The 14,397-nt window shown below is 46.3% G+C and overlaps 1 protein-coding gene across 2 annotated transcripts in view; it reads right to left on the bottom strand.

Annotated features, from left to right (window-relative positions):
* The window catches only part of LOC129822965 (catenin delta-2-like), a 379,787-nt gene that overhangs the window by 160,766 nt on the left and 204,624 nt on the right, over positions 1 to 14,397 (bottom strand). For both annotated transcript variants that reach the window (XM_055881562.1, XM_055881564.1), the window contains one exon: positions 13,594 to 13,915. In XM_055881562.1, coding sequence (XP_055737537.1) covers positions 13,594 to 13,915 — 322 coding nt within the window. The remainder of the gene's footprint in view (positions 1 to 13,593; positions 13,916 to 14,397) is intronic.

The raw sequence follows: 14,397 nt of genomic DNA, 5'->3' as shown, positions 1-14,397 counted from the left end.
GCAGGGACTGGGAAACTGGTCAGAACTGAAGGAATGATGGATGGTGCTAAATACAGGACAATTCAGGCTTCCAGAGATTTGAGACTGGGACGGAGGTTCACCTTCCAGCAGGACAATGACCCTAAGCATACTGCTAAAGCAACACTCGAGTGGTTTAAGGGGAAACATTTAAAGGTCTTGGAATGGCCTAGTCAAAGCCCAGACCTCAATCCAATTGAGAATCTGTGGTGTGAATTAAAGATTGCTGTACACCAGCAGAACACATCCAACTTGAAGGAGCTGGAGCAGTTCTGCCTTGAAGAATGGGCAAAAATCCCAGTGGTTAGATGTGCCAAGCTCATAGAGACATACCCCAAGAGACTTGCAGCTGTAATTGCTGCAAAAGGTGGCTCTACAATGTATTGACTTTGGGGAGGGGCTTGAATAGTTATGCACGCTCAAGTTTTCTGTTTTTTTGTCTTATTGCTTGTTTGCTCCACTTCAAAGTGGTAGGCATGTTGTGTAAATCAAACGATACAAACCCCCCCAAAAATCTATTTTCATTCAAGGTTGTAAGGCAACAGCATAGGAAAAATGCCAAGGGGGTGAATACTTTCGTAAGTCGCTGTATATACTGTATTCTATTCTACTGTATTTTAGTCAATGCCATTCCGACATTGCTCAATCTAATATTTATGCATTTCTTAATTCCATTCTTTTACTTTTATATTTGTGTGTATTGTTGTGAATTGTTAGATGCTACTGCACTGTTGGAGCTAGGAACACAAGCATTTTGCTACACCCGCAATAACATCTGCTAAATATGTATATGTGACCAATAAAATTTGATTTGATTTTGATTTGAATTTGATTTGATAAAACAAGACAAACTTCAAACAAGATATACAACTCCCTGACCTTACCGTCTGCTGCCTATGCAATATAGTACTTTTAATGTAATATAGAACTTTCCATAAACATGACAGGTGCACATTTTCCTTTAATCCAAGTGAAGAGAGGAGAAACGTGGAGATAGGATTCTGCCTAGCTGCCATTTTACAATAATCCCCCTTAATACGATGGCAATGTCACAATAGGATGTGTGAAGTGGCGGTGTGTGTGTGTGTGTGTCTGTGTCTGTGTGTTTGTGCGTGTGTGTGTGTATGTGTGGCAGTGGCAATGTCAGGAGAGGGTGTGTGAAGTAGCTGACACATACGCATTCATATATTAACCTTGAGTACCCGATACCTCATTGAGCTATAGATTAGGTGTTGTGGGGGGTTTGTGTGCATGTGTGCATGTGTGCACGTGTGCGTGTGCGTGTGCGTGTGCGTGTGCGTGTGCGTGTGTGTGTGTGTGTGTGTGTGTGTGTGTGTGTGTGTGTGTGTGTGTGTGTGTGTGTGTGTGTGTGTGTGTGTGTGTGTGTGTGTGTGTGTGTTTGTGCGGCAGCTAGCCTAGCGGTTAGAGCATTGGGCCAGTAACCAAAAGGTCACTGGTACAAATACCAGAGCCGGCAAGGTAAGGTTTGCTCCGGGGGTGCCGTACTACTACAGTATGACCATGTAAAACAACACATTTCACTGCACCTGTCCAGTGTATATGACTATTTCTTTTAGGTGAGTGTGTGATGGATGTTAATGGAAGAGCTGCCAGAGGCAGTAATTACAGTAAACACCATTGACATGATGCACACACACACACTGACAGCTTCATCTACTGACGCTGCTTCACACAATACAGAGAGAAGGAGAAGGAGCGAGCGAGAGAGTAGGGGAATAGCGAGAAGAGAAAGCACCTTTCAACAATGAAAGCAACAATTATGTCCTTGTCTTCTGTTCATGTCTGATGTTTTGTCTCTGTCAAATTGAGCCTTCCTCCATTTCCTCACTCTCTCTCTCTCTCTCTCCTCTATCTCTCCCCTCTCGCTTTCCTCTATCCCTACCCTCTCCCCCTTTTCAACTGATGATTACCAAAACAAAACACTTCACAGTGATCTTGCTGCAGTCAAGGGTTTCACTCATCACTTCTGTTCAGCTCCAGAAAGAAACAATGGTGACAAAGTAATTTGTGTCAATCAAACTGCTCAACTAATCATCATCTTCAGCATCATCAACAAATTCACAACAATCACCACAAGTATCACTGTCATCACCCATCATCACTTCAAAAAGCCTATTTGCTACGACTATAAACTTCAATTAATAGCTTGGCAGTTTATTAGCTTCAATCAATCAACAGAACAGCCGCTTATTAGAAACCTGTTTCTATTTGAGCCAGGTGTCTATTTACTAAATGCACACAGCTTTTACTCAATAAAATGTTGAGAAGACCGCCACACTGTGTACTGTGACCAGTATGACCAGTATAAACACTCTAATAACAAATCCATCGCAGATCAGACTAGGCTGCCTATCGTACACCCCCGATATTCGTGCTTCAGAGATGTGTCCACGGTAACCTCGTAAACAATTCATTTAGACCAGGCATTTATTTGAAACAGGCGTTTATTTGCAGAAATGTGTTCCAATGTCCGGCTATTAAAAGAGACAAAATGCAATTTAATGCTCTGCTTTTAAATGAAATCTTAAGGTATGTGAATAACATGTGGCTAGCATGGCTCCAGTCCCCCGATCCTCCTCCAGACTCTGTCCTCTCTCCAGGGATAGTCCAGACCTAGGCCCTCTGTTAAACTATAGCATCATCATCACAACAGAGAAGATAACTAGTAGAATGGCTCCTTAACACCATGTACAGACACAGTCAGACACACACACATGCAAGGGCGCTCACACACACACACACACACACACACACACACACACACACACACACACACACACACACACACACACACACACACACACACACACACAGAGAGCAACCACTCAGAGAAAAAAATTACCACAACGGGCAACTTACTTACAACAGTTAGGAAAGATGGCCAAGTCACAAACACAACACACACACACACACACACACACACACACACACACACACACACACACACACACACACACACACACACACACACACACACACACACACACACACACACACACACACAGACACAAAACACACACACAAACACAACACACACACAAACACAACACACACACACAGCTCCTCAGGGCCAAGGTTCTGGTGATGCATCATTACCCTCCCTCGGAGGTGATTCCATATCCCAGCATGCATTTCTCATGTGGAGAGGAAATTACCCCTGGGCCGTGCTGAGAGCCAAAAGAGTGTGTCCTCTCTCATCTCCTTCATCTCCTCCCCCTCTCTCCTCTCCTTCATCTCCTCCCCCTCTCTCCTGTCCTTCATCTCCTCCCCCTCTCTCCTCCTTCATCTCCTCCCCCTCTCTCCTCTCCTTCATCTCCTTCCCCTCTCTCCTCTCCTTCATCTCCTCCCCCTCTCTCCTCTCCTTCATCTCCTCCCCCTCTCTTCTCTATCTCCTCCCCCTCTCTCTTCTCCTTCATCTCCTTCCCCTCCTCCAGCTCTCTCCTCCATCTAACTCTTTTTATCCTCCTCTCCTTCTTCCTTCCTATTCTCTTTGACCTCTATCTACTCTCTCCTTTTCTTCTTCTTTCTCTCCCTCTACCTCCCTCTTTTTCTTTTCTCTCTCACCATCTCTCTCTCTTCCCTTTATCTCCCTCTGGTCTCTCTCTCCCTTTCTCTGAGGGAAAACGACAGAATAATAACAGAGACAAAAAGCATGGACGGGTTGTACAGTAGCACCAGTGTCTAACTATATGAACGAAGCTCCCGTGTGTCCCTAGTGTCTGCCTTACAATAGCCTCGGGTTTATTTCATATCACACTGTCATATTCACACAACAGTCCCACTTCTCTCTCCACATCCATTCACTACAACACCACAATACAATACCACATATACAGTACAATAAAGAGCAGCACTGAAGAAAAGGTCATCTTTATAGCTACAGTCCACACAAAAAAACACATACGACACACCCTCAAACATCTCCTAGGTACAAGGACTGCAAAATATCAGTATGGTATGAGTGGCTGGATATTGTATCTCATATAGCATGTGAATTCATTCCATAGAAAACGGCACTTAGCTCACACGTAGCTCAAAATTGGGCCTCAATTTTCATTTAAAGGAGATCCTCTCACACAGTAATACATAAACCATATGACGCTGTACACGGCACGCACACACACACACACACACACACACACACACACACACACACACACACACACACACACACACACACACACACACACACACACACACACACAACCTCCTGCGTAATGATGACAGCTCTCCTCCAGGTCTCAGTGTATCATGCGGTGTACCATTCCCCAGAGAAATCACCTCGTGGTTAGACACGCACGCACGCAGGCACACACACACACACACACACACACACACACACACACACACAAAGTGACAGTGACACACTGTCCTCTCGCTGAATTGACTCATTGGAAAATGTCAGGCTCACGCTAGCCGATCAGAATGCAGCATCACACGCATAACTACACACACACGCGCACACCCCTCTGACCAATGTGAACCACACCTTATATAAATAGCATGCTCCCTTTTATTAGGCTGTCTCAGTGATGGGACCCATAGTGACAATAAACAGCCAGCACACTGATTATATCTGACTCCAGTATGATACATCATATTAAATCATATCAGCTATGATGGTAGCTTACAACATATGATATATCGTATCACATCATGTAACACGTACTACATATAGTACATGCATCTTTTCTTGCCACAGAGTAGAATTTGTAGTACATAGACAAATCCTCCCCCTCCCTCCTCTCTCTCTCTCCTCCCTCCTCCTCCTCCTTTCACTCCATCCTCTGTTTCATCTTCAGGAACACCTCCTCCACCTCTCCACCTCTCCTCCATCTCACAGACTGCTACTCTCTTCCTCTGATGGCAGCTAACCTTGTTAGCACCTCCTAACAGCCTGGATGATGTTATTACAAATGTATCATGTCTGGTGTGACGTGGGTTGCAGGGTGGGTTTGGGTGTGTGTGCATATGCTATAGCAGAATGTGCAGCCGTGTGGCTGCGTATTAAAATATGTGTTTTACAGCTCAAGTTGAAAGATAAAGAATATTTTAGACTTCCCGTAATGTGTGTGTGTGTGTACATATGAGCGTGCGTTCTTTTATGTGTGTGTAGCCCTCTAGGTGAAGTGTTTAGTAATGTGGGGCGACACGGTGGCATCTGACCTTTTAACTAGGACGCTAACAGGCCTATGGGAACACTCACACACTACATCGCTAAGCGCTTCAGCCCCAGAGGGCTGCCTTAGCATATGTGTTACAAAGCCAACCACTTTCACACACTGTCTGGGGTTTAACACAAGCTGCTGGCTAAGATATACACCACTTGGCCAAAAGTATGTGGACACCCTTTCGAATTAGTAGATTTGGCTATTTCAGCCACACCCGTTGCTGACAGGTGTACAAAATCGAGCACACAGCCATGCAATTTCCGTATACAAACATGACCAGTAGAATGGTCACCGTACTGAAGAGCTCAATGACTTTCAACTTGGCACCGTCATAGGATTCCACCTACCAACAAGACAGTTAATCAAATTTCTGCCCCTCTAGAGCTTCCCCGATCAACTGGAAGTGCTGTTATTGTGAAGTGGAAACTTCTAAGAGCAACAACGGCTCAGCTGTGAAGTGGTAGGCCACACAAGCTCACAGAATGGGACCGCCGAGTGCCGAAGTGCGTAGCGCAGCCTTTCAGGTTATGTCGATATAGGACTTGTTTTACTGTGGATATTGATACTTTTGTGCCTGTTTCCTCCAGCACATTCACAAGGTCCTTTGCTGTTGTTCTGGGATTGATTTGCACTTTTCGCACCAAAGTACGTTCATCTCTAGGAGACAGAACGCGTCTCCTTCCTGAGAGGTATGATGGCTGCGTGGTCCCATGGTGTTTATACTTGCGTACTATTGTTTGTACAGATGGACGTGGTACCTTCAGGCGTTTGGAAATTGCTCCCAAGGACAAACCAGACTTGTGGAGGTCTACAATTGTTTTTCTGAGGTCTTGGCTGATTTATTTTGATTTTTCCATGATGTCAAGCAAAGAGCCACTGAGTTTGAAGTTAGGCCTTGAAAGACATCCACAGGTACACCTCCAATTGACTCAAATGATGGCAATTAGCCTATCAGAAGCTTCTAAAGCCATGACATAATTTCTGGAATTTCCCAAGCTGTTTAAAGGCACATTCAACTTAATGTATGTAAACTTCTGACCGGATGTTGAGCGTTTGTAAATTTGTCAGTTATTCTGCACTCTGGCACACTCAGACGAGAGTGCTCTGAAATCGGAGTAGATAGACAGAGCGAATTTACCAGCTACGTCTATCTACAGTTGTCGCAGTGACATCATGAACATTCTATTGAAATGGTTACTGTCAAGGATGCCATGGTTGCCCTTAGTTTGAAGATGTAATCCGGAGACAGTTGTTTTCTCCATCTCCTTAGCTATCATACTCTAATTCCACTCATTTCAAAACTCTGTCCTCCAGAAAGTGGAGAGCAACACTTATGCAGTTCTACTACGGGGCAGCATAATGGCTCTCCTGTGAAGTAGTGACACGCGACATACGCCTAGTTTCCTCAAACGAATCATATATGTTACTAATTTGCAAACGTATGATATGTTACGAATTCTAGGTAGGTGGGTAGGTGGCTAATACTAGCTAGCTCACTAATGTTAGCTGGGCTAGGGGTTAGGGTTACGTTTAGGAGTTAGGTTAAAGGATTAAGGTTAGGGCTAGGTGGAGCCTTAGCTAAAAGGGTTAAGTGTAGGGTTAGGTTTAGCTAACATGCTAAGTGGTAAGTAGTTGAAAACTTGCTAAGTAGCTAAAATGCAAAAGTTGTCCGTGATGAGACTTGAACTTTTGGGTTGCTAGACATCCGCATTATACACCCACCCATCCCTACCAACTTCCCTCCTTTAGTTTTATGTAACCATACCAAATATAACATATCATCCTAAATGTCTTTCAGATTTACATACAGAATAATACGACATGCCAGGTTGCACACAAACACACACTATAGTAGCAAGCTGACAGGCAGGCTTCAGTGAGGACAATGAATGTGAGTGGTGTGGAAGCAAAGAGCTATTCATATTCTATCATACTGTATTTCTGTGAATAGTGTTCTGTGAATAGCTCTGATCACCTTGGACATTAAAAGCTCTCCCTCTCGCTCTCATTTCGCTCTCTGAATGAAGTCATTCCCTCTCAAGGCTGACACTGAATGCCGCATATGAAGTCAGCTCTCTCTCTCTCATTTCTCTCTCTGAGTGAAGTCATTCCCTCTCAAGGCCGACTCTGAATGCCGCATATGAAGACAGCTCTCTCTCTCTGTCTGTTATTCTGCTCTACCTCTCTCTATCTCCCTTCTAACTGCCAGCTTTAGGTGTGGCTTCCAGGCTTGAGAGTAACATAAGTTTGAAATGTTAGTTTTTTTATAGCTGTTTTCAGTCGCACTGCGTACTTTTCCTGCTCTTTTAACAGATTAAGCATGACTCTGACAATGATGGATTGTACAAACATTTTGGAATACTCATTGCATTTTCTACGGACTTAAAAAACACATTCACCTCCACTGGCACTGCATATCTGAGACAAATTTCAGTGATTGGGGATAAGAAGCCGGGCGAGAGGAAATACAGCCGATAAGGGCAGACAGACGATCGATACTGACATTCGAAGGTCGCAGACCTGAAATACATCCGAAGCACAATCGTTCACGTGAATGTAGAGTTCTAACTGAAATATGGGATTTCACAAATACATCCAAAAATGCCTCTTTAACGTTGAATGTGCGTGTTTGTAATTCAAGATCATTGACAAGCAACGTGGATGAATTTGAACTGCTTCCTCAGTCAATAAACGCAGAAATTGGATGTCTCACTGAAAAATGGACCCACGAATATATCCCAGATTAATTTATTTTCATACAAGATTATCAGCTGTTAAAACGGTCCAGAGAGGGGATGAGAGGAGGGGGCGTTGCTATGTATGTGAATCACATTATACAGGCAAAGAGATGAACTGACCTGGAGAAAGAGGGGTTTGAGTGTGTGTGGCTTCAGCTCCATCCTAAATCATTCCCCAGGTCAGTTTCAACTGGTGGTGGGAGGACTCCAACATCCACCATGGACACATGACAAAACACTTCAGCAGAACACTGTGGATTATCTCATTATCAACACCATTGATGTGATCAGGATGTGCTCTCCCCAAATGGGTCTCATCCTGTGTGAAGACTTGAATCACCTGCCCATCAAGATGCTGACAAACTCCCATCCAGACATGAAACAAGACTAAAGGGGAGTCCACCCTAGATCTGATCAATATAAATAAATAAATTACTTCAACACCCCCAGTGTACTTGCTCCTCTCAGCTCTAGTGATCATAATGTCTGCTGTTCTCCCCAAACGCAACATCAGGGGGAAGAAGTGAGGTGCAGCGGCAAAAATGCCATCTGGTAACCCAGAACAGAAAGGAGGCTTTGCCTTCGTGTATAGACAATACTGAATGGTCTGCCATATATGAAGTGGAGAGCATTGATGCAAAGGTGTAGCCATTCAACTCCTGCATTCAAACTACACTTGATGTATGCAAGCCAATCAGAAATTAGAAAACAACAACGCTGGACAAGCCCTGGATGACTGAGAGAATAAAGGCTAACATCAGGAAAATACAGAAAACTCAACAGATGGGGGGGGGGGGGGGGGGGGGGGGGACAATGAAATAGAGACAATTCAGAAACACAGTGCAAATTCTTATCAAGAAAGTAAAGAAAATCTACTACAAAACTGAAATCCAGGACCTAAAGAAGAAAATGAATGGTGGGACTTCATTAACAAAGGACTGGGACGAAAGAAAACATCATATTAAGAATACAGGTTGAAGGAGTTGACAAACACAAACACCACACCTCTTGTCACCTTGCCCCTGCCCATGCCCATGCCCCTGCCCCTGCCCCTGCCCCTGCCCATGCCCCTGCCCCTGCCCATGCCCCTGCCCCTGCCCCTGCCCCTGCCCCTGCCCATGCCCCTGCCCCTGCCCATGCCCCTGCCCATGCCCCTGCCCCATGCCCATGCCCCTGCCCCTGCCCCTGCCCCTGCCCATGCCCCTGCCCATGCCCATGCCCCTGCCTACTAAGTAGGTTGAGCTGTGTGCAGCATTTGCCAAATAAAGCAAGCACTGACCAGACCCAGCCTATAGAAAATGTATGGGCCTGATGGCATTCCAGCCTGGCTACTAAAAGAGCACAAGATCTAGCCCCTGTCATCACACACATAGTTAACACCACCTACGGGCAGGGGACTGTTCCTGCTGCCTGGAAGACTGACAATATGTGTCCCATACCTAAAGTGTCAAAACCATGTACAACGAGTGACTGGAGGCCGATCTCTAACTCTGTAATCTCTCATGAAAAAACGAATTCCAGTTCTATCTGAGTGCCCAAACCAGTACGCCTACCTCACAAAGTCAAGCACTACTACTGGCTGACAGCTACAGACTCCAAAAAAACAACTATTGTCCCAAAGCCTTTGATTGAGTAGACCACACAACATCTGTCTGACATTGAACTGTGTCCAAGTTTAATTGCCTGGCTCCTCAGCTCCACCACTGGAAGAAGGCAGGGGTTGATGACGAATGGCACATTCAGCCCTTGGTTAGAGGTGACCTCTGGTATGCCACAAGGTGGCGTTGTCTCACCATATCAGTTTCTACTTCACATGTCCACCCGAAAAGTTGTCTTCAGTGACACTTTGGACACTGGGTACACTGATGATGTAGGGCTGTCCTAGGCCATACCGCTACCAGCATCCAGGAGAACACTTCCATGGGATTGGAGGCAAAGCAGCTGGAAGTGTCCAACAACATGCTCCTGAATGGGAAAACGTCTGTGGAAATCCGGATTAGTTTTCCAAGAGAACCTCCACAACCTGCACCAATAATCCTCGGAGGACAGGAAGTACCAGTAGTATCAACAACCAACTATCTTGGTTTTCATCTAGATTCCAACCTCAGTGGTGACACACACGTGGAGCAGTCAGTGAGGAAGGCCTCAAAACGCCAGAAATGGCCTACCCAGTGCTGTTAGATGCAACAAAAAGCAGCAGGCCCAACTGGACAGGTTGCAGCGGAGGGCCCTGAGGATCATCTCCAGAGGTGGAGCAGTCCAACCACAGTGCACCTGGTGAAGGACATGCACACTCTTGAACACTGCATGACCTTCTCCCTCCAAAAGAGGTGACTGCCAGGCTCCTGAGAAACAGCCACCAACTGTCCTGAATCACTACCCGAATGCCCCCCAAGAAACCCCACTCTATCCACTGCTGTTAGACTGTACAACAACTCTAGCTCTTAAATGTTTTCCCTAAAATTGTCTTTTTCACAATCACATTTTAACGTTTCAGCAAGAGGAACTGCCCCTCCCTACCTTCAGGCTCAAACACTACATCCCAACCCGAGCACTCCGTTCCGCCACCTCTGGTCTCTAGGCCCTCCCACCCCTACGGGAGAGCAGCTCCCTTTCAGCCAAGTCAAAGCTCTTCTCTGTCCTGGCACCCCAATGGTAGAACAGGATTCCCCCTAAAGTCAGGACCCATCTCTCGAAACTGTCTGAAACCCTACCTCTTTGAAGAGTATCTTAAATAACTCTCCCGGCGTCCTCGACGCCCCTCTATCATCACCGTCTTCTCTCCTTCCTTTCTCTCTATTCCTCCTTTCATCACTATCCCTCCTCTCTCTCCCTCTCTCTATAGATTGATGGATGCTGCTGAGAGCTAGCCCAGTCACAGGCTTATTCTCTCCTTAATGAAGGTATTTGAACATGAACACTGTCTGAAAAAAAAGAAATATATATATATACTGGGAGTGGAGCAGGTTAATTGAAAGACAAGTGCAGGGTAATAATGAAACACACAAATCAGCTGGGCTAGACAATCTAGACCCTCTATTTCTGAAACTATCCGTCGCCATTGTCACAACCCCTATTACCAGCCTGTTCAACCTCTCTTTCATATCGTCTGAGATCCCCAAGGATTGGAAAGCTGCCGCGGTCATCCCCCTCTTCAAAGGGGGAGACACCCTGGACCCAAACTGTTACAGACCTATATCCATCCTGCCCTGCCTATCTAAGGTCTTCGAAAGCCAAGTTAATAAACAGATCACTGACCATCTCGAATCCCACCGTATCTTCTCCGCTGTGCAATCCGGTTTCCGAGCCGGTCACAGGTGCACCTCAGCCACGCTCAAGGTACTAAACGATATCATAACCGCCATCGATAAAAGACAGTACTGTGCAGCCGTCTTCATCGACCTGGCCAAGGCTTTCGACTCTGTCAATCACCATATTCTTATCGGCAGACTCAGTAGCCTCGGTTTTTCTGATGACTGCCTTGCCTGGTTCACCAACTACTTTGCAGACAGAGTTCAGTGTGGTAAATCGGAGGGCATGTTGTCCGGTCCTCTGGCAGTCTCTATGGGGGTACCACAGGGTTCAATTCTCGGGCCGACTCTTTTCTCTGTATATATCAATGATGTTGCTCTTGCTGCGGGCGATTCCCTGATCCACCTCTACGCAGACGACACCATTCCGTATACTTCTGGCCCTTCCTTGGACACTGTGCTGTCTAACCTCCAAACGAGCTTCAATGCCATACAACACTCCTTCCGTGGCCTCCAACTGCTCTTAAACGCTAGTAAAACCAAATGCATGCTTTTCAACCGTTCGCTGCCTGCACCCGCCCGCCCGACTAGCATCACCACCCTGGACGGTTCCGACCTAGAATATGTGGACATCTATAAATACCTAGGTGTCTGGCTAGACTGTAAACTCTCCTTCCAGACTCATATTAAACATCTCCAATCCAAAATCAAATCAAGAATCGGCTTTCTATTTCGCAAGCATCCTTCACTCACGCCGCCAAACTTACCCTAGTAAAACTATCCTACCGATCCTCGACTTCGGCAATGTCATCTACAAAATAACTTCCAATACTCTACTCAGCAAACTAGATGCAGTTTATCATAGTGCCATCCGTTTTGTTACTAAAACACCTTATACCACCCACCACTGCGACCTGTTTGCTCTAGTCGGCTGGCCCTCGCTACATATTCGTCGCCAGACCCACTGGCTCCAGGTCATCTATAAGTCCATGCTAGGTCAAGCTCCGCCTTATCTCAGCTCACTGGTCACGATAACAACACCCACCCGTAGCACGCGCTCCAGCAGGTATATCTCACTGATCATCCCAAAAGCCAACACCTCATTTGGCCGCCTTTCCTTCCAGTTCTATGCTGCCTGTGACTGGAACGAATTGCAAAAATCGCTGAAGTTGGAGACTTTTATTTCCCTCACCAACTTTAAACATCTGCTATCTGAGCAGCTAACCGATCGCTGCAGCTGTACATAGTCCATCTGTAAACAGCCCACCCAATTTACCTACCTCATCCCCTTACTGTTTTTATTTATTTACTTTTCTGCTCTTTTGCACACCAGTATCTCTACTTGCACAAGTTCATCTGATGATTTATCACTCCAGTGTTAATCTGCTAAATTGTAATTATTCGCTCCTATGGCATATTTATTGCCTACCTCCTCATGCCTTTTGCACACAATGTATATAGACTCATTTTTCCCCCCTACTGTGTTATTGACTTGTTTATTGTTTACTCCATGTGTAACTCTGTGTTGTTGTCTGTTCACACTGCTATGCTTTATCTTGGCCAGGTCGCAGTTGTAAATGAGAACTTGTTCTCAACTAGCCTACCTGGTTAAATAAAGGTGAAATAAAATAAATAAAAAACACCAAGAAGGCTGGGCTGCAACACAGCACAGTGGGAAGGAGAGGTGGATAGAGTGAGACTGAAAATATATGTCTCTCTGCTGGTACAGTAATGTCTACTTCAGTCTCTCTCTGTCTTTCGTGTGTGTAAGCAGTTTATGTGTGTGTGTTTGTGTGTGTTTGTGTGTGTGTGTGTGTGTCAGTGGAGGCTGCTGAGGGGTGGATGGCTCATAATAATGGCTGGAACAGAGCAAATGGAATGGCATCAAACCATGTGTTTGATGTATTTGATACCATTCCACCTATTCTGCTCCAGCCATTACTACGAGCCCGTCCTCCCCAATTAAGGTGCCACCAACCTCCTGTGGTATAAAGTCTCCTGCTATGTTTTCAAATCAATACCCCCCAAGGAGAGGTCAAGTGTAAACACTAGTACTGTCTGTCACACATGACTGTCAGTTCCCTCCAGAATGAACCTCTCTGCTCTCCTACTAGTCTCTACAGCCCCACCACAAAGCTCTGTATGTTGCTGATTGATTGACATTGATCGATTGACAGGGATCGATTAACATGGGAATTAATATGTGTGGTAACACAGGCCAGTGAACGCCACAGGATAGACCTATGGGGATTTGCAGGTCAGACACTATGATTGAAATTGTGATTGATGTGTGTGTAGGAGTATGTGTGTGTGTACGTGAATGTGTGTGTTTGTGCATGAGTGTGTGTGCATATGTGTGTGTGTGTGCATGTGTGTGTGCATGCCTGATCCTACCTCGGGTCTTTCTGTATGGAGTCTATAGATGGTGATCTAGCCAGTGTGCCCTCAGGTGGCATGGCTGGTCCAGATTTGCTGTAAGGAGACTCTACAGATGGGCAGTACTGTAGTGTACGGTAGGGATCTGCAGTGTAGGGGTCTGTAGCATAGGCCTCTGCTGTATAGCCTGGGCCCACTGTAGCATAGTTATTGGCACCCCCACGACCATAACTTCCTCCGGCGCTGTGGCTGCTTCCTCCGGCGCTGTGGCTGCTTCCTCCGGCACTGTGGCTGCCTGCTCGCTGTAAAGAGGCGGAGTCGACACCGGGGGAGGATGGGGCTACATGTGGGAAATAGGGATACAAGACATAGTTCACCCCCTGGTCACTGATCAGCTGCATCTGGTCTATAGGGGGAGGAAAGGAGAGGAGAGGAGAGGTTAGGGGAGGAGAGGAGAGGAGAGGAGAGGAGAGGAGAGGAGAGGAGAGGAGAGGATAGGGGAGGAGAGGAGAGAGGGGAGGAGAGGAGCGGAGGGGAGGAGAGGAGCGGAGGGGAGAATAGGAGAGGAGAGTAGGGAGGGGTTAGGGGAGGAGGAGAGGAAAAGGGAGGAGAGGAGCGGAGGGGAGAATAGGGGAGGAGAGGAGAAGAGCAGAGAGAGGAGAATAGTGGAGGTTAGGGGAGGGGAGGAGAGAAGCAGAGGGGAGGTTAGGGGAGGAGAGGGAGGGGAGGAGCAGAGGTTAGGGGAGGAGAGGGGAGGAACAGAGGGGAGGAGAGGACAGGAAAGGAGAAGAGGTTAGGGGAGGAGAGGGGAGGGGAGGAGCG

This window comes from Salvelinus fontinalis, chromosome 25 (genome assembly GCF_029448725.1).
Source record: "Salvelinus fontinalis isolate EN_2023a chromosome 25, ASM2944872v1, whole genome shotgun sequence".
Classification (NCBI taxonomy): Eukaryota; Metazoa; Chordata; class Actinopteri; order Salmoniformes; family Salmonidae; genus Salvelinus; species Salvelinus fontinalis.
This window is presented reverse-complemented; position numbering and strand designations above follow the sequence as displayed.